At 55.1% G+C, this 26,774-nt stretch overlaps 1 protein-coding gene across 2 annotated transcripts; it reads right to left on the minus strand.

Moving 5' to 3' along the window:
• Nucleotides 1–47: 47 nt before the first annotated feature.
• Nucleotides 48–26,345, minus strand: Doc2b (double C2 domain beta). Of its 2 annotated transcripts, XM_026388867.2 has the most exons (9): nucleotides 25,914–26,345; nucleotides 16,623–16,702; nucleotides 11,854–11,928; nucleotides 10,106–10,215; nucleotides 9,823–9,949; nucleotides 7,349–7,506; nucleotides 4,702–4,783; nucleotides 3,745–3,841; nucleotides 48–3,280 (listed from the first exon to the last, which is right to left on the minus strand). In XM_026388867.2, the coding sequence occupies exons 1-9, from the start codon at nucleotides 26,284–26,286 to the stop codon at nucleotides 3,144–3,146; spliced, it is 1,239 nt and encodes a 412-aa protein (XP_026244652.1). In that variant the 5' UTR covers nucleotides 26,287–26,345; the 3' UTR covers nucleotides 48–3,143. The 2 variants fall into 2 exon arrangements, with proteins under 2 accessions (XP_026244652.1, XP_077656757.1); XM_077800631.1 differs by lacking the exon at nucleotides 11,854–11,928.
• Nucleotides 26,346–26,774: the final 429 nt, after the last annotated feature.

Here is a 26,774-nt window from a genome sequence, read left to right on the forward strand (position 1 = left end):
CGACGTTCCATTTACTTTGGATTATATGTCATTATAAATATTAACAAATAAGACTTAAAAAGGACACCTTTGGGTAGGTCAGACGAAAGTACAAAAATTGTGGGGCTGCAATTTGAGGACAGTTTCTGCAGCCGACACGTGGTAGCAAAACGGTGTGAAGCAGTGCACGACAGTCTGCGTCGACGACAGCCAGAGTCCATGCATTGGGAGGTTCACTCGGTTTGAAAATGAACAAAGGGCAGGACATGCACGGCCCGGGCTCGGCGGGCTGGCGGGGGAGGTGCAGTTCCTCGCTCTCGCCACTAGAGGTCAGAAGGTTACCGCCTCACGGTTGGAAGACCGGCCCGTCGGGGATTGGCTAGTGGTGGTGGTGGGCGGGGCGGAGACCAGGGCGCGAGGTGGACGCAGCGCTTCGGGAGACCCCCTGGTGAGTGACACCTGACTTCGGGATGATTATGATTTTTTTTTTTTTTTGGCATTAGATTTCTTATCTTTGTAGGGTTGATGAATTAGGGAAAAGACGCCCGTTCGGGGTCAAAGGCAGAGACAATTCTGCAGCTTCTCAAAGTGCTTTTTCTTGTGCCTGGGTTTAGAACAGCGCCAGGATCCTGGACAAGGTTCTGTCACTTCCTAGAGCCCTCCTACCTGCGCCCCAGCTTGCACCTGAGCCAGCTGGCCAGAAGTCCCGCCTCCTAGCCCGACTGTTCCTGTGATCAGCAACTATCTTTCAGGAGCAGGCCCACTTTTGCATAGCCTGTGGCAGTGGTGGGCCCTGGCTTGGATGCCAGCAATCCTGGTTTGTTTCAGCTGATTTCCTTCCCCTTGCTGGCCTCAGTTCCCATGTGTCCAATGAGGAAGTCATACCAGGTGGGACTCAAAGCCCCTTTTAGCTCTTCCACCTCTTCTCGGGTTGCTGAGGCTCTAAGCTGAGAAGATACTCAGCTCAACTAGACAAAGGTCCCTTAAAAGTAGGCCACTTTTCACCTTAGGCCCCACAGAGTCTCCTTCCTTGCCCTTTTCCCCTTGATCACAGACTCAGAGGCCAAGGGGGCAGGTGAATTCCAGGGCAGGGGTGTGGGCTTTGGTAGATAGAGCCCTAAGTGGCACAGATGGTTTCAAAGCCAACTAGAGGGTGAGGTGGCACCAGATTTTACTGAATCCCCAACATCCCAGGAGAGAAGGACCTCTGGGGAGTCCTGACCCCCAATCCATCAAGGAGTCTGTGTTTGCCTCCTAGTGTACCTCCTCCCAACTATGTGGCCTTGGCAAACTACTCAACTTCTCTGCACCTATTTTATCTATAAAATGGTGGTGACCACTCCACCCATCTTATAGGGTTGTGAAATTTTATTAGGGACAATGTTTGCTGACCACTAAGATGGGGAAACCAAGTCTCCTTGAGCAACAAGGGAGGTCAGATACTGTGGGGGGAGGGAGGCTGGAGTTCTGTCTTCCCTGGTGACTGGGAAAGGACTGAGGGGACTTGGACTTGAATCATCCCTCTGAACCTTGGATGGGTGATGTGCTTTGTGTCTGCAGCACAAGGTCCAGCCCTCCTTCCTGGGAGCCCCGGCAGCTGTGTGGGTGAGCAGCAGACAGGGGCAAGCCCTGCGATGGCAGCTGGCGGCCCCTACCCTGTGTACTTTGCTCCCTACTTTCCCTGAAATGTGGTGTTCAGAGTTCTGGGTTGGAGTGGCCACAAGTCCCCGTTCCAGATATGCTAGGGCTGCAAGTCCTTGGGCAGGTGACTTTCCCTCTCTGGGCCTTCGTGACCCGTTATGCACTGATGGGTTGAACACAGTGGGCTTTGCGACTCCTTGGCTTTGCATTTGTTTATCCAGCATTCCTGAAGGCCCCAGGATTGAGATGCTCTTAAACCCCTTCTTGGAGAATAAGATCAGCTCCTGGAGGACAGAGCCAGTCCCATAGGCCTACACAGAGTACCCCGGAAAGGGACATCATTGCTGTGGTAGGACCGGGGATATCATGAGCAACCATGAGGGGCCCCAATACCCAGCTTGAACCCAGCAGGGAGGGGAGAGGGAAGAGGACAGGAGGAATGTTGCTTCTTGTTATGTGTGAGGGACCCTCTTCTCCTCTGTGGCCAACTGGATCCATGGTGGAAAGAACCAGAGGCATGGTCCATCGTTGAGGTCCCTCAGGAAAAGAGGTCAGAGTGGGAGAGCTGGGTCTGAGGACAGGACACCACTCTGAGCCAACATCATGATGCTTCCACCACTTCCCACCACCTGCCATAAGCCCAGCTCCTGCCCAACTTACCAAACCCCAGGGTCTGCACGGCTGCCTGGTCCCATCACCTTCTACTCCTCTCCCGGCCTTTGCAAATCATTCCCCCTGCCTGGACAGCCCTTCATTTCTGCCCCAAAAGGCCCACTCACCCTTAAAGGCCTTGCTGAGGCACCGCCTCCTCCAGGAAGCCCGCCCTGCCCCTCCCCACAGCTGCTAGCAGTGTCCACCGCACTGGTGCACAGGCTGGGCCGGTCTTGCATTCCTTAACCCTCTATCGTAATGGTTTGTGTCCAGCTCCCTGACTAGATGGTGGAGCTCCTGGAAGACAGGCCTCACGTCTCACCCCCAGCAGCTTATAGACCAGTGAGTGAAGCACCTGCCAATGTGCCCCTGTTCATTCTCAGAGTCTCTGGGACTCTGCTCACGGACTACCTCCACCTGCCCCTTGATGCTGGAGAGGAACGGATGTGGTGGAAATCTCCCTCCTCTGCTCTCTTTGGCTCCGCTTAGAGCGCCCCTCACCTCTGCCCTCTCAGCCTGTGCCTTACTGTTGACCTCTGAAGGACCCTCGCCCCTGGGTGGCCCTGTCCCCTTGCCCTAGCAGGTGCTGAGGCCCAGGCCTTCTCCCACCGCCAGCCCTCCAGGGCCCCAGGGGGCTGAAAGCAGGCCCAGTTCTCCCTGGTCTCCAGGGTCCGTCCTCCCTGCCCCTTGGAGTGGCGAGGTGCTCCCTCTGTGTCCTCCAAGTTGGGGCTGTAGTGGCCGTGTGTCCGAGCAGGCATCCTGGATCTTGCCCAGTGTGGGAGCCACAGCCCTTGGTGGCATGTGAGGGAGCCCAGGGCCAGGCCTGTGTGTGGGGCCCAGGTGGCAGGGGCAGATGGCAGCAGGAGGGGCAGTCAGTCGCTAAGCACAGCCCCCGGGAGTTCGTTGGTGAGCGTGTGCCAGCGCTCGATCCGCTTGTCCTTGTTCTTCAGGCAGTCAAACCAGTGCTTCAGGCGCTCGCCCTTGGCATTGATGCCTAGAACCACACCGCCTGCAGGGGGGTCAGAGGGGCGGCCAGGGACACAGGGACCACCTGACTCCCTGGGGGCCCTTGGGTAGGTGCTCCCTTCCAGATTCTGTGCTCTGAGGGGCAAGGAATGGGGGCCAGAAAAGGGAGAGAAGGGCACTGTGCCCAGTTGTCATAGCCACCAGGAGCCAGGGGCCATGTGGACTCACAGTCCACCCTCAGCTGCTGACCAGCATTGTCCCAGCTCCCTCACAGACTGCTCTGTGGCCCTCCCAGGGCTCTTTCCCTCTCTGGGCCCGTCGCCTGTTCCCTGGGGACAGGCTGAATAATATCTAAGGCTCCATACATTGGGGGCAAGTGGTCCACAGCCCCAGCTTTCTCCAGAGGCCTGTGAGGAGGGGCTGTGGCCTGATTCAGAGCTACTGCCATTGTCCAAACCCAGGACGAGCAATTGACTCAAAAGCATTCCCATCACACCCTCTTCTTACCAATGAAATCGTTGGATTTTCCAATGTCATAATCCCAAACGGTGACCTCCAAAGTCTTTTTGGCCAGGTCCCCATGCTTAATCTCATAACAGAACTCCTGCTGGCCAGAAGGGGAGTGTCAGGGCCAAGGCCACATGGCCAGGAGGGGTCTGAGATGGGGTAAGGGCATGGAGGAGGGAGCAGGAGGATTGGGGTTGCGCCCATCTGCTCCTCGGTTCCTGAAGCTCTTCTCTCCAGATGCCTGCAGGCCCCCTGACCCTGCCTCAGTGCACAGAAGGAGCCCTTATCATTTTTGACTTTACCCGGGCTGGCCTTGCTGTCCAGGGCTGCCTTTGAGGAACATTCTCTCCTGCCAGCTTTTGGGACCTTCCAAATTTGATATCCCCTCCTCTCTGGAAGCAGCTCCTCAGCCTCTTCTGCCTGCCCTGAATCCCCGGTGTGGCTCAGGCTCTGCCTGAGGGCCTCTATGATGCCTCTCTCTGGTGGGGGACCCCCTTAGATTTGTCACCAGCTGTACCCACCCCCTGTGCTGAGGACCTAGTTATCCACCTGGTATTCCCCCCCCAACCAAGGTCATAGGGTATCTTGAATCCTCATGCCCCACCCAAAGCTTCTCCCATCTTCTTCATATCCCTCTCCCCGTACCTGTCTCCTATCTAGGAACCCAGGAGTCCCCTCAAAGCTTCCCTCTTTCCACCCCTACATCCAACATGGCCGCAGTTCCATCAGTTGGATCCTCTGAAGAGGTTTCCAGAAATTCCCCATGTGCGTCACTGTGTCCGGGTGCAGCCCGGCCAGTAGACGCTTCAACCCCCCTCCCACAGCGGGGCTCCCACCCTCCTTCTCCCACCACCCTCCGGCTCCTGCCGTGGCTTTTTGAGAATTCAGCCCCTTCGGGCCCCCCCACCCACCCCAGGAGAGGGGTGCCCTTCGTGAGGCTCCAGCAGGCCCTCGTACCTCGTTGAACTCTGGGTTCAGGGTCTTCTTCTTCACGGCTGTCTTATGTTTGGACTTCTTGTCCACATCTGGCTTCAGGTATCTGGAATTATAACCAAGGGAAAGATAGGGGATGGGGAGGGGTCATGGGATGCAGATCAAGCCAGCAGGGTTTGGCAGAGCTTTTTGTCCCTGGAGAGGGATCACTGGACCCCTTGGTAGAGCAGCCGGGTTCAATTCCAAACACTCATAAATAGATAGATAGGTAGGTAGGTAGATAGATTTAAAAAAAACTAGTATTTGCACACCAGCTGTGCACACCCTCTCTGTACTCTGTCACTGTTGATTCCTTACAATACCTAATGCAGTGTAAAGAGGTGTTGCACACTGGGCTGGGGATAGAGCTCAGTTGGTAGAGTGCTTGCCTTGCGTGCACAAGGGTCTGGGTTAGATCCCTAACCCCACAAGAAAAAAAAATTGCTACACCCTATTGCTTAAGGGAAAGTGCCAGGTAAAGAAGCCCAGGGGGTTGCAGTTTTTCCTTCAAATAGCATTTTCAATCCAAGGATGCGGAACCCACGGATATGGAGAGCCAACTACATACACAGTGCCGCGTCGCGTGCACAGTTGTGTGGTTGGCTTTTGGCTCAGCACGTTTTGGGCAGCTGATCGCGTTGATTCATCTAGCGCCGATCTGTTCGTTTCAACAGCACGACACTTCGTTTTGCTCACCGGGAACATTCTATTAGTCTATTCTGCTGACAAAGGTTTGGCTATTTCTAGTTCGTGGCTATTGCAAATGACTCTGCCACAAACAGCTTTCCACCTGCACGTAGATGTCCAGGACAGAAACCTGGAAGGAAGATAAGGTGGCCGACAAGAACACACCTTTTCCAATTGTCTTGGACACTGCCAACTTTCTCTCCAATGTCATAAAGACAGCCTCCTGGGCCGGGCCGGGTGGCGCATGCTCTTAGCAGCTTGGGAGGCTGAGGCAGGAGGATGGAGAGTTCAAAGCCAGCCTTGGCAATTTAGCGAAGCTCTAAGCAATTTAGCGAGACCCTGTCTCTAAATAAAATATAAAAAGAGCTGGGATGTGGCTCAGTGGTTAGCCCCCCTCTGGGTTCCATTTTTGATACCAAAAAAGTTTTCTGGTGGTCTTCTAACAATTGCAGTTTCCTCTCACACTGAGGTCTCTAATACACCCGAATACATTGTTCTGCTATTTTTTTTTTTTTTTTTGAGGCCAAGGCCCAATTCGCTGGTTTTCAAGTGGTAGTGCTCAGTACCGTTTTCTGGGAGCCTGAGCTTTTTCAACAATGTAGCTGTCCCCTTCTATGTATGAGCTCTGCTCCTAGAGCTGTGGGTAATTCAATTGCTTAATCCCAATCAATGCTTTATTGAAATATAATTCACATACTGAAGAATGCACCCTTTAAAAGTCTACAACCAATGGTTCTTAGTATATTCAGGAAATGCACAACCATCCCAAGCACTTGTTGAACATTTGCATCACCCCTAAGAGAAGCCCAGTGCCTTCTGCAGTTGCTCCCCATTTTATCCTGACTTCCCTGCCCACGGCCCTGGGCCTCTGCTCTTCTTTGTTTCTTTGTTGGTACTGGGAATTGAACCCAGGGACCTTTTACCACTGAGCCACATCCCCAGTCCTTTTTATTTTGAGACAGAGTTTCACTAAGTTGCTGAGCCTGGCCTCGAACTTGTCATCCTCCTGCCTCAGCCACCCCAGTTGCTGGGATTACAGGTGTGTGTCACCACATCTGGCAGATTTGGGATTTCTGATTTTGGGATTAGGGATGTTCAACTTGTACTTTATTACTTTCAGCGGCAGAGTAGTATTCCATTGTATGGCTAAAACCACATTTTATTTATCTGTTCATCAGTAGATGGGGACATTTGGGGTACTTCTACTTTTAGCTATTATGAATGATGCCATGATGAATATTCATAGACACGGTTCTGTGTGGCGTGTTTTCCGTGCTCTCTGGTGTAAACCTAGAAGGGAAACTTCTGGGTCATGTGGCAGCTCTGGGCTTAACTTTTGAGGAACTTCCAGCTGCTCTCTAAAAAGGCTGCATCATTTTTGACATGATTTAAAAAGTGACAGAAATCTGACGGTGGCCAATGGGCATGGTGTCTCAGGACTGTACCAAGAGAAGCGCTGATCTCCCTGTGGGGCCAAGCTGTGCTCATGGCCTCAGTTCCTGGGCCTCCTCAGTGTCCCCTCTTTGCCCCCTGGGCACCCTCACCTCCTTTCAGGACAGTCTGCCTAAGAACTCAGACTATAGTCTGTTTGTGAAGAGCCCCAAGCAGCGAAGGTGGTCGCCAACCTGCTCATGACTCTGGGCCCCAGAGTCACAAGAGAGGCCTGACTATGGCATTAGGAGATAACTCTTCTCCGTGTGATCCTGGGAAGCCACTCCAGCTTTTCTGGGCCTCAGTTTCTCCACCTGTGAAACGGGCTGGCCACACTCACCACCCAAGTTGCCAAAGGAGCACCCAAGACGACCCGGCCCTGTAGACAGATGCAGCAGTACCCACTGCCCTTCGGGGCTCCCCAGGTGCCGCCTGCTGGGCCACAGCTGGCCACGCGGGCTTCCCATCCATCCCTGGGATGAGGAGGGGAAGGAGGCCACCGCCGCACACTCACGTTTTCACATAGGGGTCTGAGTAGCCGTTGGCGTCCATGGCGGCCAGGTGTGCGCAGCGCACAATGCCCACCAGCAGGCCCTGCTTCTGCGAGCTGTACTTAAGGGAGATGAGGATGCGGCCTCGCTCCTCCAGGGACTTGTCCTCCGTCTTGTCTACCTGTTGGTCAGGGAAGTCACTGGGCTGTCCTTGCCGGCTCCCACCCCCTGCCATTGAGGCCATCCGGGGCCCCTCACTTCCTCTGTCCACCTGCAGGGGTGCTGCCCAGTGGTCACAGCCCTGTCCTCTCTGGCCTTTTTGCTCATCTCTCCCCTCCTGAAAGGTCTTAGAGAAAAGCCAAAGGGTTTGACCAGGCCACAGGAAGCTGGCTAGAAAACACGGGGTCCCCTGACCTTAGAAGACCTGGGCTGCTTCCTGCAGCCTCTCAGGGTGCTGGGGGACCTCAGCAGTGCCCGTGCCTGTCTCTGGGGTCAGACCCAACCTTCCTGACTCTCCACCTCATCTGCCCACCCCAACCGGCTTCTCCATTTCTTATCCCCAAGATGAGACTGTGCATTTCTTCCCCTCTGCTGCTCACCAGGAACCGCCTCTCTTCTGCCCTCTGCCCACCAGCTGAGCCCCACGTGCCCTAGAGGCCTTTCTCAGGACTCTGCCCGGCTCCTGTCCTGCAGGCCTGGCCTGTGCTCAGAACTGTGCTGTGTAGACAGACGCAGCAGTTCCCACGGGTCCATGGCCAAACCTTCCCAGAGCTGAGACTTCTCAACCCAGTGCTCAGGCCGACGGTACCAATGGCTCAGACTGAGTGAGATTTAACTGTCACAGGGACGGAGGGCATTGGTGTGACATGTGAAAATGAATTGGTACCTATGAACAGAGACATTTTCTGCTATTCTTTTTTCAGACACTGGATATTATATTTGGGTTGTTTCATATGAAGACCAATAGATTGGATCTGGTTCCGTATTTACTTAGAACAAAGAATGTATACAGACGCTAAAATCTAAAATGCACATTCAACGTGCGTCTTTACTGACAGGGGTTATCCCAACTGCCGTCCGGGGGCCACTGTGTGACCCCAAACTGCTCAAAAAAGCTTGTAGAAAAGTCAAGCAAGACTCAGCAAGGCCTGAACCAAGCCAGGGGCACACGCGTGCGTGCACACACACACACACGCTTGTGCATCTACGTGCACACACACAGGCACTTACGAACATCCACTCAGATGCACGGTTACACACAATTCACACGTGCACACACATCCACGCCCACACAGTTGCTGATGCGCATGATCAGAACTCTGGAGGGTGCACAGCTGCTGCGGGAGACCACAGAGCCCTCCTCAATGATGCAGATCATCTGGAAAAACTGGGTTACCTGTGGTTAGTGACTAATAATAAAATAGAAAAGGTCAGATCCATCACATGAACGTCTGTGAGTGGGAGAGAAGGTGACAAGGGAATAAAACTTGATCAGGTTATGCAAAAAGATGGGATGGGCTTCAGCGGGGAGCTGGGGCTGCAGTTGACTGGTTCCCGGGCCTTGGCTTGGGCTGAGCTCGAGGGGAATCCACATCCTCCCTCCCTTTCCTCTAGCGCAGGGGCTCTGGGGGGACACTGTGCCACTATCCGGTGTCCTGAACACTGGGCCGAGGAGGACCCAGTGTTTCTCTTGGCCCTAGGACACTGGGGACTCCTGCCGACCCCTCCAGCCCTCTGACCGGGGTGCAGAGGAGGAGGCTGGGGGCGGGGGGAGTGAGCAAAGAGACAGAGACTGAGACACTTGCAGGGCTCAGCTGCCGGAGGCAGCCGAAGGGCAAAATCTGTTCTGACACTGTTTGCAAACAATTGCAATTTCTAGGAAAAAAATTATCTGCTGTCTCCTCTGGGGATCTCACAGACACTTCAAGACTAACATGGTCCAATTGAGCGCCTGAGCCCACATTGCCCCAGCTGCTCCTAGTTAACAGCCACCTCATCTGTCCAGTTGCTCAAGCCCAGAACACCAGCACTGCCCCTGTCCTTGCCTGCCCGGGGGCCCGGCTGCTGGTGCATTCAGTCTGGAGCAAGCCTCTCAGCCCACCCCGCCCTGGGCCTGCTCATCTCATGGGTCTCTGGCCCTCACCGTCTCCTCCCAATTCTTCCTGCCTTTTTGAGCCCAGGAGGGAGTGAGCCTGTTAATATGTCACCAGACGCAAGGCCTGTGCTTCACATCCTCCTGTGTGCCCACGTCCTTCCCAGCTCCCCCGCCATCTCAGCTCCTGGGACTGCCCGCTTCCCTTGCTCTCTCTGCTCTGCTCATTAGCCTCGCCCCGTGCCTACAACAGACAGGACGTTCTGCCCATCTCCCAGGCACCTACAACCATGTGGGGTGCATAGTAGGTGCTTAGTAAATCCTCCTGGCCCCGAGCTCCAGCACAGAGGGCACTGGATGGGTGGGCACAGCGTGGTGGCTGGAGGGCGCCCGGGGCCCACTCACCGGCAGCTGCTTCTCTAGGCAGATGCTGAACGTCTTGGTGTGGTTGGCTTTCAGCTTCTTCAAGGGCACTCGGGTCTCCCCGATGAACTCGTTGTGGCGGAATTTGTCCTCGTCACACACAGAGATCCTGGAGGCAATGGGCACAGCCAGCACCTCAGACGCACTGTGCACCCCCAGTCTGCTTCCGGGGTCAGTGGGATTTGTCAAGGGTGGGGCTGTGCGTGGGCAAGGCGGCCCCCGGGGATGGGGCAGCGGGGAGCACGCACCCCGGGCCCTCACCCACCGCAGGGTCTTGCGGATCATGTCCTCATCTGTGATCCCGTAGTAAGTGAGGGTCTCGTTCCACGTGGGGTTCAAAGTGTTGCGCAGAGTTTTGGTTCTGAGCTTATTTGCCTGGAGAAAGGGGGAAAAATGATCTTATTAGCACTGAAGGAGTGCCAGAGGCAGAATAATGGCCCCAAAGATGACCATAGCCTAATCCCAAGGGACCCTGAGGACATGCTGTCTGACACACAAAAGGTGAACGGAGGTGGCCGACGGAACTGAGATTGTTAATTAGCGGACTTCAAAATAGGGCTGTCTGAGTGTGGCTTGGCGGTAGGCCGCTTGCTTAGCATATGTGAAAACAAGACCCAACCGGGGAGACTATCCTAGGTTATCTGGGTGGTCCCTGGTGATGGGGGGAGGTCCTTAAAAGCAGAAAGAGGCTGGTGTGTGGCACACACCTAAAATCCCAGCAACAACCTGGGAGGCTGAGGCAGGAGGATTCCAAGCTGGAGGCCAGTCTTAGCAATTTAGGGAGATCCTGCCTGAAAAATAAAACTAAAAGGGATGGGATATGAGATGTAGCTCTGTGGGTTTAATTCCCAGTATCACCAAAAAAAAAAAAAAAAAAAAAAAAATTCAGAAGAGGGGCCAAGGAAGAGCCTCTGAAGGAGAGGTGACCGAGAATGGACTCAAGAGCCAAGGAACGTGGGTGTGGGTGGCTTCTGGTAGCTGGAAAGGGCTGGGAAGCAGACTTCTCTCTAGGGCTCCAAAAGGAATGTGGCTCTCTGACGCCTTGACTTTTAGCCCATTGAGACCCCTGCCAGGTGTCCAGCCGCAGAGTGGTGACATAACAGATATGTGTTGCTTTGAGCCCCTAAGTTTGTGGCGATTTTCTGCAGCAGGGACAGGAGGCTCAGGTGAGTGGGACCCCACCTTCAGGCCCCTGGTGGTGGGGACTGGTCCTGCGGGAGGGAACCTGGCCTCGGAGCTGGATGGACTCCTTCTGGCGCATCCCTGAAGCCCCCTCCTCCGAGCCTTTGCTGGGGCTTTCTTTCTGTCTAGAACCTATCCTCTCCTCGGGGGTGGCCTGGCCACGCTGGAATAGTGCCCCCACGCCCTCTGTGCTTCCATCTGCCTGTTGTGGCATCCAGTATGGGAACAGGGGTTCAGGGGCCAAATAAATTGGGTAGGTGCTGCCATTGAATCCCCCTTATGAAGAACTGCAGAGCAGCCCATTAATGTACTAAAGGCTCTGACAAGTCCTACAGTCAAGAAAGCTGTTGGAAAATGTTTCACCACGTTATTGGCCAAGGAGTCTTTTCTTGGCATATAATTTTTTTTTTAATAGTACTTGGAATTGAATTCAGGGGCACTCGATCACTGAGCCACATCCCCAGCCCTTTTTGTATTTTAGAGACAGGATCTCACTGAGTTGCTCAGGGCCTCACTAAATTGCTGAGGCTGGCTTTGAACTCGTGATCCTCCTGCCTCAGCCGCCCCAGCCGCTAGGATTACAGGTGTGTGCCACTGCGCCGGGATCTTGGCATTTGATATTCATCTCCAGCTGAGGCTTCTTACAAAACACTGTTCCAGAAATTCTCTGGAGGGGGGTGCTTTCCCCACTGATCAAATATGTGATGCTGACTCTGGAAGTCCTTGGAGAGGCTGGAGGGCGTGGGGCTGACTGGTGCTGGTGAAGGTCAAGGCTGAGATCCCCTGGGTGTCCCAGCCAGAGCATGCAGGCTTGGGGAGGAACCCCCTTACCTTACTGGCTCCTGGCAGCAGGTGGAGCTTGACGTAAGGGTCCGCCAGACCATTGTGGTCCATGGGTTTCAGGCCCTGAGCAGAGGGAGCAGCAGAGGGTATGACTTGGCCATTGAGGACACACACCAGCCAGGGCCTCCAGCAGAAATCGCCTGTCCCCTGGTCTGCTGGTCCTCTTCCCAGAAGCCCTCTGACCCCACACCCCGAGACAGGGTGCAGGAGGCTGATTCAGGGCCCATCAGTGCAACCTCCCCACCCTGGCCTGGGACGGCCGTCGCGGGCCTCTTTCTCTTTCCATCCTCCCTGTCGTGGAGGCCAGGTGACTCCCCTCGGCCTGGTCAAGCCTCATCTTCCCACTTTGATCCGGCCCTTCCCTCTTCTGGACGTTCCTCTCCCACTTTTCAAACACAGCTCCCCGATAGAGACTGCCCTCCCTGACCCTGAACCCCCATAGCCCTGTCTACCCGTTTACGGCTCCCTCGGTGGGTGTGGGAGAGTGCTCCAGGGCCTGGGAGACTGGCGAGACCAGATTTAGCTTCTTTCTGGATTTATCGTGGGGACAGTCAGTTAGTGTCCACAGAGGTCCCAGGCTGCCCAGCCATCGAGGGTCCCTCCACAAGATGGCACCCCTCACTAACTTTGCTTTCAGTTCCTTTTGCACAGCCTGTGACCAAGGGAACCACAGATGGGGACTTAGCTGACCTCTTGCAGGGGCTTGTTTCTGGAAACTGCATCTTTCTTCCTTCTGGGGTGTCACGTGGGGACATAGAGAAGCAGACAAGCCGCTGGGTGGGGGAGAGGCAGCTCACTGCTCATGGTCAGGCCCATGGCCATGGGCAGCCCCAAGCTCCTCTCCCGGGCCCAGACCACTTGGTTTGGAGGGGGGCCCAAGTGGGGGCCCCACACACTGCTTGTCAGCTACTGGGAAAGGGCACAGGTTGGGAGTCACACAGGCCTGAGTTCAGATCTTGGCCTTTGAAACTTATTAGTTGGGTAAATGGATGAATTCCTTTGTGTCCTCTGCTTTAGGGTCTGTAAAAGGGCTTCATTATTCTGATTTCCAGCTGGGTGCCGTGGGGCTGTCATTCCAGAGATATGGAAGGCTGAGGCAGAACTGCAAGTTCAAAGCCAGCCTCCGCAACTTAGGAGGCCCTAAGTAATGTGGCAAGATCCTGTCTCAAAATAAAAAATAAAGAGGGCTGGGGGTGTGGCTCAGTGGGTAAGCACCCCTGGGTTCAATTCCCAGTACCACCAAAAAAAAAAAAAAACGAACCCAAAAAACAACAAAACAACTGCCTTGAGTCAGAGCAATACAGAAGCAGGCCTGCTCAGGTGCCTGCCCTGTTCTCTGATATGCTAGGCCCTGGGAAGATGCATGAGAAGCCGTGAAGGCTGGAATGGGGGTCTCTGAGCTGCACCCAGAGTTGCTAGGATCACAGGTCTGCCCTGCACCGCCCCAACTCTGGGGTGGGGCTTTGCTTGGAGGCTCTGTGGGTGCCCATGGCCACCAGGCTCCCTCAAGACCCACTCCTGGCCTCTCTTCCTTTCCCACAGAGTGCCCAAAGCCAAGTGTGGTGTTCTTCTGGGGAGTCTGGTGGTCCAGCCTGATCAGGGCTGCTGCAACCAGGGCATGGCTGAAGGCTTCTGTCACATTTCTACAATTCTTTTGTTTTGGTACCAGGGATCGAACCCGGATGTACTTAACCACTGAGCCACATCTCAGCCCTTATTTTTATTTATTTATTTTGGTATTAGGAAGTGAACTCAGGGGTACTCGACCACTGACCACATCCCCAGCCCTATTTTGTTTTTTATTTAGAGACAGGGTTCCCCCTGAGTTGCTTAGCTCCTTGCCATTGCTGAGGCTGGCTTTGAACTTGCGATCCTCTTGTCTCAGCCTCCCTAGCCGCTGGGATTACAGGTGTGCACCACTGTGCCCAGCTCTCTAGCCCTTTTCACTTTTTATTTTGAGATGGGGGTCTTGCTAAGTTGCATAGGGCCTCACTAAGTTGCTGAGGCTGGCCTTGAGTTTTCAATCCTCTTGCTTCAGCCTCCTGAGCCACTGGAATGACAGGTGCGTGCCACCTCCTCCATCCCTACACATTTCTACAATTCTTACACATTCATTTGTTGTAGCTTAAAATGTCTCCATTGGGTCAAATTGGGTTTTCAGGTCAGGGAGCAAGAGGGTGGCCTCTTAGGTAGGCCTCCCACCAGCTTACCTATGAAAGACAAAAAGCCGACCCCACAGTCTAAGGGAGGGGCAGGCAGGTGAGGGGCTGAGGGGAGGCCCCGGTGGCTCTTGGCACGGAGAGTCTTGCTTGGAGAAGAGGATTTCCCCCAAAACCTAGGCCCTGGGCCTCTCAGAGGCTGCCAGTGTTCAAGGAGAGGAGCTTTCAGGACTTGCAAAGGCTCAAGTTTCTTCAACCTTAGAAGGAAGGGGCTCCAACATGCATGATGGGCCAAGGGACATCAGGCACAGTGAAACAAGCCAGCTCAAAAGGACAAACCCTGCAGGAGTCCACTCCCACGAGGTCTCCTGAGTCAAACTCCTGGGCACAGAGAGTCTGGTGGTGGTGGCAGGGAGAGGGACCAGGGAGCTGTTGAATGGGTAGACTTTTAGTACTGCAAGATGAAAACGTTCTGGAAATGGATGTTGTCGGTGTAGCTCCACAATATGAATCACTTAGCACCCCTGACCTGTACACATCAAAAATGGTTATGACGGAAAATTTCATACTTGTATATTTTACCACAGTCAGAAAACAGCAACTGCTGGCGCACACACCTGTAATCCCAGTGACTCGGGAGGCTGAGGCAGGAGGAATGTAAGTTCAAGGACAGCCTCAGCAACTTAGTGAGGCTTTAAGCAACTTAGCAAAAACCCTGTCTCTAAATAAAATATAAAACAGGGCTGGGGATGTGGTTCAGTGGTTAAGCATCTCTGGGTTCAATCCTGGGTACCCCCCCAAAATAGGAGAAAAGAACAGAGTCTCCCAGGACTGTGGTTCTGTTGGTGTTTCCCCAGCCCCTTCTGGGACTTGAGTGCCCTTGTGTCCACGTGTGCTTGGGGGTGCCTGTGAGTGTGCAGGTGGGTGCAGCCTCCAGGAAGGCGTTAGGCCCTGAGCACACATGAGCACTGGGGGCTGTGTTAGCCATTCAGGGGGCAGCAGGGGCCCTACCTTGCAGATGAATAGAGACTCACCTTCACTCAGGGTGGGTGTGGTCAAGTGGGTGCAGCTTCCCCAGAGACCCTGAGAGGTTCTCTACCCATGCCTGTACCCCTTTCCTGTAGAGCTGGATTTACTCACAGAAACAACTGGAGAATGGGGACCACCATGGCTTGGGGGGTTTCTGTCCCCAACCTCTGATGCCTTCAGGAATGTGCCCCCTGTGGACACCTATATGTGTACACATCAGTTTCCAACTAGATCTGTGCACCCACCAAAAGACACACGCAGACATGAGCACACACAAAACACTCACAAAACACACAAAACACTCACAAAACACACTGGAGCTGGGCAGAGGAGGCAGGGAAGAGCTCTAGTGATGGATGGGAAAGAAAAGGAATGGGCTCTAGCTAGAGTGGCCTGACAGCTAGTCCCCAAGCCTGGACCATCTCTACGAAGCTGGCGGGGAGGGAGAGGAGAAGGGGTTTGTGTGGCCCTGCAGCCTGGCCTCCACCTTGGCGAGGCTGGAGGGACACCAGATGCTCAGCTCTCCTCCTACAGAGTAGGTCTGGGCATGCCCTGAGCCGCAGCCTGAGGAGTTGCCACAAGAGGGCAGAGTGAGGGATGGAGCGGTGGCCCCCAGGTGGCCAGGCCCCTGGTCTCCATGTGGACATACTCATGCTCACCCATGGCAGATCAAGGGTGGTGGCCCAGGCTGGGCTGGGATATAGCCTAGGGAGGCTGCAGGCAGCCTGGTGGGTACAAAGTCAAGGTCAGTCCCTCAGTCAGCAGGTGGAGGGGAGGGGCAGAGGGCGCCTGCAGGTTGGGGCTGCAGGGTGTGGGCTCTGGGCCCAGGCTGCTCTGCAGGAAGCCCCTCCCTCTGAGCTGGGCTGTCCCAGGCCCCTCGGCAGCCCTGTTAGGGGGGCTCTGCTGGCCACGTGGGCCCTTACCTTTCGAGAGAACATCAACTTTGGTACCTTCCTCCCAAAAAGGAGCCATGTGGGGGATTGAAGGGAACAGCACGGTTGAGAACCCAGAGTGGCACACCCTGGCTCCAGGGCAGAGTCACAGGGAGCAATGGAGGGCCTGGCTGGGGGACCTCTGGGCCCCGGGGACCTTTCGGGATCAGGCCCAAAAGTTAACCCCTACCTGGAGTGTCAGCCTGCTTTGGTGGCACCCGAAGCATTCAGAGCAGGACAGCAGAGTCCGCCCAGGAAGCCCTGGAGCCGGGAACTTGGGGTCCAGGGGACCCAGTGGCATCAGATCCAACCCTCGCGCCCTCCTTTGCTGCAGGACAGGTCTTCCCTACTGACTCCCTTCCTGGACAGTCCTCCCAGTCTGCATGTCCCCTGAAAGTCCCATCAGGGCCTCCATATACCCGTTCTCCTCCCTTTCTCCTGCTCCTTCCCTCAAATGCCCTATAGTGCAGAGTTTTTTGGGGGGAAGTAGGAGCTGAGATGCGTTAAGTAAGAATTTGCTCCCACAGACACCGTGAAGCCTGGACAGTAAGGACAGGGGCAGGACTGGCTTCCCCAGCCTCCGCCCATTCTCCAGAAGCCGCAGCAGGAGCAGGGACACTGGGATGCGGGAGCCTACCTTGGCCTTGCTGATGGTGCAGTGGAGAGCATTGTTCTCCTGGTCATAGAGAAGGCTGAAGTCCAGCGTGCCCAGCGCGGCTGCAAACAGAGGGACAGGTCACACACTGGCATCTTGGAGAAGGGACGCCCTCTCCTGTACACAATGAGCCACACTTTTTTTTTGTACCCAGTATTGAACCTCGAGGTGCTTAACCACTGAGCCATATCCCCAGCCCTTTTCATATTTTATTTAGAGACAGGGTCCCACCCAGTTGCTTAGGGCGTCACTAATTTGCTGAGACTGGCTTTGAACTGGAGGCGATCCTCCTGCCTCGGCCTCCTGAGCTGCTGGGATTATAGGTATGCACCACTGCACTGGGCTCTCATGCTCCTTCTGAGGATATCTGAATATGCAGGAGGTATACAGAATGTGGCCATCAACTCCAATTTCACAGAACATCAGTGGTTTACACAAATTAAACCCCCATACCCCTCCTGCACAAGCACTGCTCTATCTACCCTTTACAGATCCTTGCTGCATCGACGCTGTCTTCAGGGCTGCTGTACAAACCGAAAAGCAAAATCATTTTTGTTCCCCCAGCTCTCCCCTGCACTGGGGACTGAACTCAGGGAAGCTCTGCCACTGAGCTATATCCCTAGTCCTTTTTGCTTTTTAATTTTGAGACAGGGCCTTGTTAAGTTGCCCAAGCTGGCCTTGAACTTGCGATCCTTCTGCCCCTGCTTCCTGAGTCACTGAAATCACAGGCATGTGCCACTGTGCCCTGTTTCATTTTCATTTTTAAATGGCTGGAATTAGTTAAAGCAACCAAAGTATTACTTTTATAGCAAAGCTTAGTAAAACGATACGAGGATACCATTAATAATGTTTTTAAATTACCCAAATGGCTTCGGTATTGAGATTAAGGAACTACGCATATTTGCAGTGCACACTGCTGGTTCCTTAAGGGCACAGACACATGTTCACAATCACATCAATGAGCGTCGCCATTCCAGTCCACAATGCTTATGAATAAAGACAGATACACAGGGCTGGGGCTTAGTGCCTACCATACAAGAAGCCCTGGGTCCCATCCCTAAGCACTGGGAAAAAATAACCCTCGAGTTTTACAAAAAGAAAATGGAAAGACTACATTAGCAATAAAACTACTGCTTCCAGCTAACAGGTAAAAGTGGAGAGGCGGGGCTGGGGCTGGGGCTCAGAGGTAGAGCGCTCGCCTAGCATGTGTGAGGCCCTGGGTTCGATCCTCGGCACCACATAAAACAAAAACAAAAACAAAAACAAAAACAAAAACAAAAAAACAAAGGCCCATTGACAACTAAAAAATATTTTTAAAAAGTGTAAAGGCATACCACTAATTCCCCCCTCCCCAATAGCCAGGAATGGAGGAGTCCAGTCCCAAGGACCACAGACACTGACTGATCACCAATTATATGCTTCTTCATCCTCCCATCCCACCGAACCCTGGGAAGTGGCAATATTCTTCCCACTTTTCAGATAAGGAGCTGAGGTTCAGAGAGGAGAGGTTCATCCCCTGCCCCCAGATGGTACCCTGAGTCACACCCAGTCAGCCTACAGCCTGACCGCTCTCGAGGGCCGGCCTGGCCCTGGCCCAGTGTGGTGCCCACCTGTGCTAAGCACCCTGTCTGCCATGTATAACTGCTGTCCTGGGCTCTGGGCCTCAGTTTCCCTCACTTGTGAAGTGTCATAAGGATTGTGTGACAAGGCAGAGGTGATGGGGCTTTGAAAGCTACAGGCCCTGGGCTGACAGCTGATGCTCTCACTGCAACTAGTGGGACTGTGGAGTGCAGTCTCTCTGACCCTTTTGAGACCCTGGGTGGGCTGCAAAGGGCCACCTGGGTCCTTGGGCGGCTGCTCCCAAGTCAGTTCCCCAGGGCCAGGAGGAGGGGCAGCTGTAACTGGGTGCAGCTGCCACCCTTGGAGCAGTCACTCAGAGCAGCGGTGGCTTTCCAGGCCCCGGCGGTTCCCAGCAGGAAGGCCAGCAGACCTTGGGGGCAGGTCCCAGACAGTGAGATGTACATTCACACGCCCTGATCCTGCTCCCAAGCTGCTGGGCTGATCAACTGGTGCCAGTGAGAGAGTGTGTGCGTGTGTGTGTGTGTGTGTGTGTGTGTGTGTGTGTGGTGCCAGGGATTGAACCCAAGGCCTGTGCATGCGAGGCAGGCATTCTACCAACTGAGCTATATCCCCTGCCCCTCAACTGGTGTCTTACTCATTCATTCTTTATTAACCCAGTGTTTATAATAAGCTAGACTCTAGGGATCAAGAGAGCTATAAGGCAAGTTCTGCCCCCAAGAAAAGCACAGATGGAAAGAACTTGTCAGAACCCAGGAAGGAGCCAAGAGGAGGGTCACGGGGCCTCATGGCAAAGTGGGGCCACTAGGGAAGGCTTCCTGGAGGAGGTGATGCTTCACCTGAGCCAGGAAGGATCGTGGGAGTTGAGGAGTGGCACAAAGGGGCAGGGGGAGGGGATACTCCAAACACAGGCCACCTGGCCAGTGGGGGCTTAGTGGCTGCAGTGATGCTGGGTGAGGGAAGGGCCAGACACACAAGACTGTCTTCAGGCTGGGGCTGCCCTAGACTCTCAGCTCTGGTCTGGATGAGCTGCAGCCACTGGCCAATGCCAACCACACCCATCTGCATAGACTGCCCCAGACCATGGCCTGCAAAGGGAACATGGTTCCAACCTGAGCATGCTTCCCATCTGGGCCCTTGCAGATGAAGTCTGAGGACTTCTAGGCCCTTGCAGGGGCCCAGGGAAGAGGTTTGTTGAATCTGCAGGAAAATGAAGGGCCACATGGGCGGAGCTGCCCTTTCTCCTCTGAGCAGGACACGGAGCTGGATTTGCCTTGTTAACCAGGACCCAGCCAGGAGAGGCACACGGCTCACGCCTCTGTCCTTGCCTGCAGCAGTGTGGAGTGCCACCCGATGTCAGACTCCACAGGTTCAAATCCTGCTTGGGCACTTCCTTGCTGGGTGACCTCTTCCTGCCTCGGTTGCCTCATCTACAGATGGGAGACAGCAACCCTGGCACACAGTGTCTGGGGTACAGCGAGTGCTCAGCAGATAATTACTGCAGGAGCAGATTCATTTAGGTGACTTCTAGATAACTGTGCTTGCCCCTCTGAGACCCGTTCTGGAAGGAACCTGTTCTAAATTGGATCACCAAGTCCCCCAGCACCCCGCCTTTGGGGACAGGATATATGAGTGGTCATTTAAGCTTTCCTAAATAACCCAAGTCACTGCTATGACGATGATTATTCGCCTGTGGGTCATTGTCACCGCCCAGACATGGGGGGCCGTGTGAGGCGATCCCTCCACCTGGTGGTCCCAAGCTTGGTCCTTTGTTAGGTTATCCTTCACTTTTCCGCTTCTTCCTTTTGAATCACCCTGAAATCCTATTAGAGTACTTGCCTCTTGTAACACAAACAGCTCTCTCTCCTCATCGGTAGTTCCCTCCACGAAACCAGCTGATAATACTTGTTAGAACAGTGTCCAGACCAAGAGCCTAACATAAAGAATGTGTTGCCAGGCACAGTGCCTGTAATCCCAGCGGCTTGGAGGCTGAGGCCGGAGGATTGCAAGTTCAAAGCCAGCCTCAGTAACTTAACAAGGCCCTAAGCAACTTGGGTGAGACCCTGTCTCTAAATTAAAAAAAAAAATTAAAATGGGCTGAGGATGTGGCTCAGTGGTTAAGTGCCTCTGGGTTCAATCTGTCATAACCCGTCCCCTTTTTCCAAAAAAAGAAAATGTGCTTTAGTGATAACTGAGTCTGGCCTTCTGCTGCCTGTAGCCTGGCTCTCACCTGTGGGTGAGGTGGACTCACCATCCCTGGAACCACCCAGAGAAGGATGAAGGAGAGGGTGGCCTACTCCCCGTCGGGAACACAGCTCCAGGAGAAGGGAGGAGCCCCTTCCACGGCTCTGTCTAAAGATGCTGTCCTGCTCAAACTGGACACCTATGGACACCTTCCTGGGAAAGAACCATATGCCTAGTGCATCCCTGGGAGGCGGGGTGGGCTGCTGAGTTCTTTGAACTCCACTAAAAGGTGTTTTTTGCAGACCTGGGTACTAGTACTAGGGATTGAACCCAGGGGGCCTCTACCACTACATTCCCAGCCCTTTTCATTTTTTTTTTTTTTTTTTGAGACAGGATCTTGTAAGTTGTAGAGGCTGACCTTAAATGTGCGATCCTCCTGCCTCAGCCTCTCAAGTCACTGGGATTACAGTATGCACCACCCTGCCAGACTCTACTCAAAGTTCTGTTCATAAGTAGAAGCTCAGTCACAATTCTGGAGTGGGGAGAGCTCTCTTAGGGGGCATATGGCCCAAACTGTTTCCTTTCCATTTGAAGATCTAAGGCTCAGAGAGGGGAAATGGCTTGGCCAGTGTGGCCCACCAGGACCGCATCATTTCTCTCTTTTTTTAGTTGTTGACAGACCTTTATTTAATTCATTCATATGTGATGCTGAGAATCAAACCCAGTGCCTCACACATGCCAGGCCAGCACTCCACGACTGAGCCACCACCCCAGCCCCGATAATTTCTATCCTAAAGTCTAGTAGCTTCTGGAAAATTTTTGTTTGCCACTTTGTTTAGCCAACATCTTAGGAAGAGGAAGCAGGGCTGCTGTTGGGCTGGGGGACTCCCAGCTGCCCGTGAAGGGCTTGAGATGCAAACACCCTGGGTGGTGGCAGGGGTGAGGAGGGTCCTGGGGGCAGGAGAAGGTGCTTCTCTGCGAGCCACAGGATCCTGCTGTGTCCTGCCCTTGGGGCCACTCGAATCACATGCCCCGACAAAAGTTTACATCTCTGGAAAAATAATGAGGGTTGGTCACTAATGGGCCTTTGAGATTTGTCACCCGCTTGTCGATAATTATAGAGCTTTAATGGGGCTAATTCAGAGAAAATCAAGCTCCAGCCCCGGTTGGTTCCTCTAAAGCTAAACATTCCCCGGCTTCTCGGTGAAGAATGACAGCCTCATTAGGACCTTGGGTTTGCACCTGAACTTGCCTGACCCATACACCCTTGGGAATGGGAAATCTGTCTTTTTTTTTTTTTTTTGAAGAAAAATGTTAGCCTCTAAAATAATTATGGAAAAAAAAAACTGTCAAAAACCATAGAAAATTCCGGGTGCGGTGGTGCATGCGTGTGACTGCAGCTACTTGGGAGGCTGAAGCAGAAGGTTTGCAAGGTCGAGGTCAGCCTAGGCAACTTAAGGAGACCCTGTTTCAAAAAAAAAAAAGAAAGAAAGAAAAGAAAAAAGAAAATGGCTGGGGATGTAGCTCAATTGTAAAGTGCCCCTGGTTCCAATTCCCTAGTACTGTTAAAAAAAAAAAAAGAAAAAGAAAAATTATTAAGGCTAAGTCAAAAGCTTTCCCATTTGGGGAAACTGAGACACTGAGCCAGGCACCACATGCGGGGGGAGGGGAGGGGGGAGAGGAATGAGTTAAACATTCCTGAATCCCAGGTTCTTAGAAGCAAAAGTTTAGGACTTCTATAAATCTTTTTGTTCCTTTGCTTAAAATTCTTCAAAGATCCTCTGTCACCTCCCAAACTCAGTTCAACTTCCTTGGCGAGGCATTCAAGACCCTTTGTGATATGACCACTTTGATCTCATCACGTCTTCTCCCTCTGCCCCAGCCACTTGGCTCTCTTGTTGCACCTCCGCTGGGCTTGTTTCCAAAACCTCGGCACCTGTGCACACAGCTGTTCTTTTTCTTCCTTCCACTCTGCCAGCCTGCTTCCTCCTTCCTCTCAGCCTCAGAGCAGAGCCCTCTCTGTGGGTGCCCTCTGAGCAAGTCAAAGCTTCTTACTTGGGCTCCTGCCTTCCTGTCCCTAGCTGCTGGGCCGCTCATTTGTCTTGGTTTCTGTGAATACCTTGAGGTCAGAGGTCGTGTCACAGGCATGACTTAGCACAGTGCCTGAATATGAAGAGGTCTGGGCAGAATGTGACTGAGGCCAAAAGAGGTCCCGGGATGGCTCAAAGGATGGGGAACCACATCCAGTGGGAAGTGGGATCTGCCCCCAGCCACACAGAGCCTTTGGGGCTGACTCCTCCACTTCACCCCCCCTCCAGGCCTCTAGGGGCATCAGACCTGAGCCAGGCCCAGGGTGAATCATATAGGGGCAGGTTTAAGCAGGGGCATATGATGTAATTTTAGCCAACGAGACAAAAGGACAGGTCTCCTGGGAACTTTTGTTTTTGTGGGGCGGGGGATAAACCCAGGGCTTCGTGCATGGGAGGCAAGTGCTATACCACTGCTTTCCCCTCACACCCCAGGAACTTTTGGGAGAAGTTTCCTCAATCTTAAACGAACAGATGTGGGGAGGAAACTGATCCTTATCAAATCTAGGACCTTGTTGTTGTATGTGATGCCTGGACCCACAGCAGCCATCCTGCTCATCTGATGGGAGACCGACTGCATCACTAGAACCTCACCCATATACCCTTGGGAATAGAAATCTGTCCTGATTTTCAGCCCAAGAGGAAAAGAGCTGGCCAAGTGGAAAAACAGTATTGTTGCTCCTGATGGCGTGGAGGAGCCACTACAGCAGTGCACCCAGGTGCCACAAGACTCTGTTCTTGTTTAAGCCACTTTGAGTTGGTTTTCCATGATTTGCAACCCAAAGCAACTAACTTAAGTCGCCACAGCTTTGAATAACGGAACAGGGTTCTGCGGGTGGAGATGGGATGGGACAGCATCTCAGGCAGGGGCAGCCTGTGCAGCCATGGGAGGGCAGGCAGCCCATCTGGAGGGAGCACACCGGTAATCAGCTTAGGACACCTGGGAGGGAAGCCAGGGGGTGGAGCTTCTCATTCCAGCACTCGGCCTTTTCTCAATGAGGTCTGCTGGGAGCATGTGGGTTGTGTGTGTGTTCTTTGAGGTGACTACCAAAGGATGGGCTTACAGAGGGGGACAATGGCCAAGCCATAAACAACACTTCTTTCTCAGCTTGGACAACACAGCAACCGCCCTCATTTCTTTTTGTCAGAACAGAGATAATCCAATAATTAGGGCAGCAAATAGCATAACCCTGGCTAAAGCCGTAATGAACCATCTGGCTTGAATCATTTAGGCTTATTCTAGGGATCTGGTTGTCAGAGCTCAAAGGGGGCACTGCCGGGGGGCACTGGGTAGAGGGTGATCATGCCCTCCTAACGTTTTCCCCCAAGGACAGCAGCCAAGATTTCTGTGCTCCCAGCCACTGATGGGAATTAAGCCAAGGTTGGGCTGCTCTTAAAGGGGGTGAGGCTAAGCCCAGCCACCCTGGATCAGCCACACACCCTCCTCCTTAGCTCTGCTCTCTCTCAGACTTCTTTTGAGCTCTGGTGATATGGGTGTGGTCAACTCCCAGTTCAAGCTGGCTAAATTGTGTCCAGAACTGTTTGTACTGCCCAACCATGTGAGTCTGTCCCTAGCTAGGACCCCTGTGTGCTCTGGCCCGGGACCCAGTACTCCTCTTCTCCAGCTGGACTAATGCTGAGTTGATAGACTGAGACCCCGGCTGCTGGCCTGGGCTACTTACTTTCTGGCTCCTTTGTCACCTGTGGGTTCAGGGACAGCCTAAAGAAATGACCAAATTTCTCCACTCTTGGCTATATGTCATCCAGAGGGCCCTCTGTGGCAGCAGGAGGGTGGCCTGAAGCTCAAGCAGAAGCCCCGCCCACCTGGCTCACTCCCTTCGCACAGCACCCAAGATACTGGAAATAGGAATAATTTTCCTAGGCTTTAGATCCAGGGCAGGCAAAGAACTGACTTGGGTCCTGGTTCAGGCCTCTGCAGAGGCCAGTGAGTGAGGAGGTGAATTTGCACAGGGTTCCAGGGCTGCGGGTGGGCAGATCCAGGGCATAGCCCTGCAGGCAATAAACTCTCCCGACCCAATTTCCCCAAGCCAGCAGGCAAGTGGAGGCAGAGGACTGCTCCCCAGTCCCACTCTTGGGGGCAGGGCCTTAACATGCTGGAGGCCCAGAGGGATGTGGTCATGGCTTCCAGAAAGTGCACCCAAGGTGGTTTCTCTACAGAGTCGGGCTTGGACCCAATGTTGCTGATAGGCCCTCCCCAGGTTCAAGGATGTGGGCTCTGCATACCGGTGGCACTCTTAACCCCCGCCTTCAGCTTCCAGAGGCACATGTTAAGCTCAGAGAATCTCCAGGCCCCGTCCAGAGGCCCGTGTGAGCCGTATTCTACCACTGCTGCGCGGGGGAGGGGCTATAGGCCCTGGGGAAGCCCTCGTGGACCCCCAGCCCTGCAAGGTTCATATCCGCGGAAGGGCGAGGTTTTGAAACCGATTTTCCGGGTCTGAGGGACTTGGCTGGGGCCACAGCTGGGTTGGGGGCCTTTCACGTTGCGTTCCTACCCCACCCCCACCCCCGCGCAAACCTATTGGGCATGAGATCTCGGTATCTTCCCGCCTCGGTTTCCCCAACAGTACCAGATCCCTCCGGGCAGGCACACTCAGGGATAGCACAAGGCGCCAGGGGCGCCCGCCGGCCGGGCCTCGGCTCCGGGGACCCTGGCGCTTGCTTGCTCCTTGGGGTTCAGTCCCGAGAGGAGTGGGCGCGGGCTGGGGGTCCTTCCTGCCGGGGGTGAAGCAGGTGTAACAGGTGGGCAAAGGTCCGCAGGCCAGGCGAGAGCGGCGGCGGGGTCCATGAACGCAGGAGGAGAACCGCCAAGGTTTTTCCAAAGGACAAGCGGCCCCGCGGTCCTCCTGGTCCTCGGCGCGCGCATCAGCAAAGCCGCTGCGCCGTGCGGGCCGCCGGGCCCACCGGGGAAGTCTGGCCGGCCCCAGCCTCGAGCTTCCTCCCCAACCTGCTCCAGCTCGACCCTCGGCTGCCAGGCTGCCGGCAGCTAGCTCGCGGGCGGGGAGCGACCGCGCGGCCAGCAGCAACTGGTGTCTCCCCGGGGCGCAGCTCCGCCCTTCCCGGGAACAAAAGCCGCCTCCCGCACCGGGTCTCCAGGCGGGAGGGCCGAGAGGGGGCGCGGCGCTGGCTCCCGGGAGCTGGGGCCCATAAATGGGACACCCCCGCAGGGCGCCCCCAAACTTCCCACCTCTTGCGTCCAGGTCGGGGGAGGTACGGGAGCGGGTCTGCAGGGCGCGCGGAGAGCGCACCGAGCTAGCAACGGGGCCGTGGCCAGCCGGGCGGAGGATGTACGCGGAGGGAGAGGGAGAGCGACGAGAAGGGGACCAAGGACACGCGCGAGACCCGCGGGGGTCACGCCAGCCACGGAGAGGGGAGAGGGCGAGAAGTCCGCGAGTTGGAAACTTACTGCAGTCGTCCGACTCGTAGCCGTCGGCGTCCAGCTCATCCTCGGGCGGCTTGGCCGGCGGCCGCGCAGGACTGGGACCGGGGCTGGGGCCCGGGCTAGCGCCATAGGCTCCGAAGAGCTGGTCCACATCCTCGTCGTCGTCGCGGGCGCCGTCGGAGGGGCTGTGGCGGCCCGCGCTGGCCGCGGCCGGACGTGCGGGGGCGTCCGGGGGCGCCTCCGCGCGGGGCCCGGTGGCCTGGGGCAGGCCCCGCGGGAAGCGGGGGAAGTAGTCGGAAATCTGCTTGATGGGTCGGATGGGGCCGGGACACACGTCGATGGCCATATGCTCCTGGATGCTGATGGTCGCCTTCTCCCCGCGCCGCCGGAGGGTCATACAGGCAGCGCCGCCCCGCCCGGGCGCGGCCGGGCCCGGCGCTACCCCGGCCCGGGGGCGGCTCAGCAGGCCCGGCGGGGCGCGGAGGGGGCTGCGGGCATCGCCGGGGTGCCCCCGGACGGCCTTGACTCGGCTGCTGCCTGCTCCGCGGCGGCCGGCGCGAGTGAGTGCCAGGGGCCGGCAGGCAGGGGGCGGGCCCAGCCCGCGTCACCCGGTAGCAACCAAGCAGTGTGAGTGTGCGGGCTGCGCGGGCGGGCGGGCGCCGAGCGAGGAGCGAGCGGAGCAAGTCGAGCGCCACCACACTCACTCGCACTCACATTGGCGCGCACGCTGGCCCGGGACCCCGCGCGCGCGCACACACACACACACACACACACACATACACACACACGCGCGCGCGCGCTTTCCACTCACTCACACTTGCAGGACAAAGCGGAGAGACAGCGGAGCATGGACCTGCAGGATGCACACTCACACATTCCCGCGTA

This window comes from Urocitellus parryii, chromosome 7, assembly GCF_045843805.1.
Source record: "Urocitellus parryii isolate mUroPar1 chromosome 7, mUroPar1.hap1, whole genome shotgun sequence".
Lineage (NCBI taxonomy): Eukaryota > Metazoa > Chordata > Mammalia > Rodentia > Sciuridae > Urocitellus > Urocitellus parryii.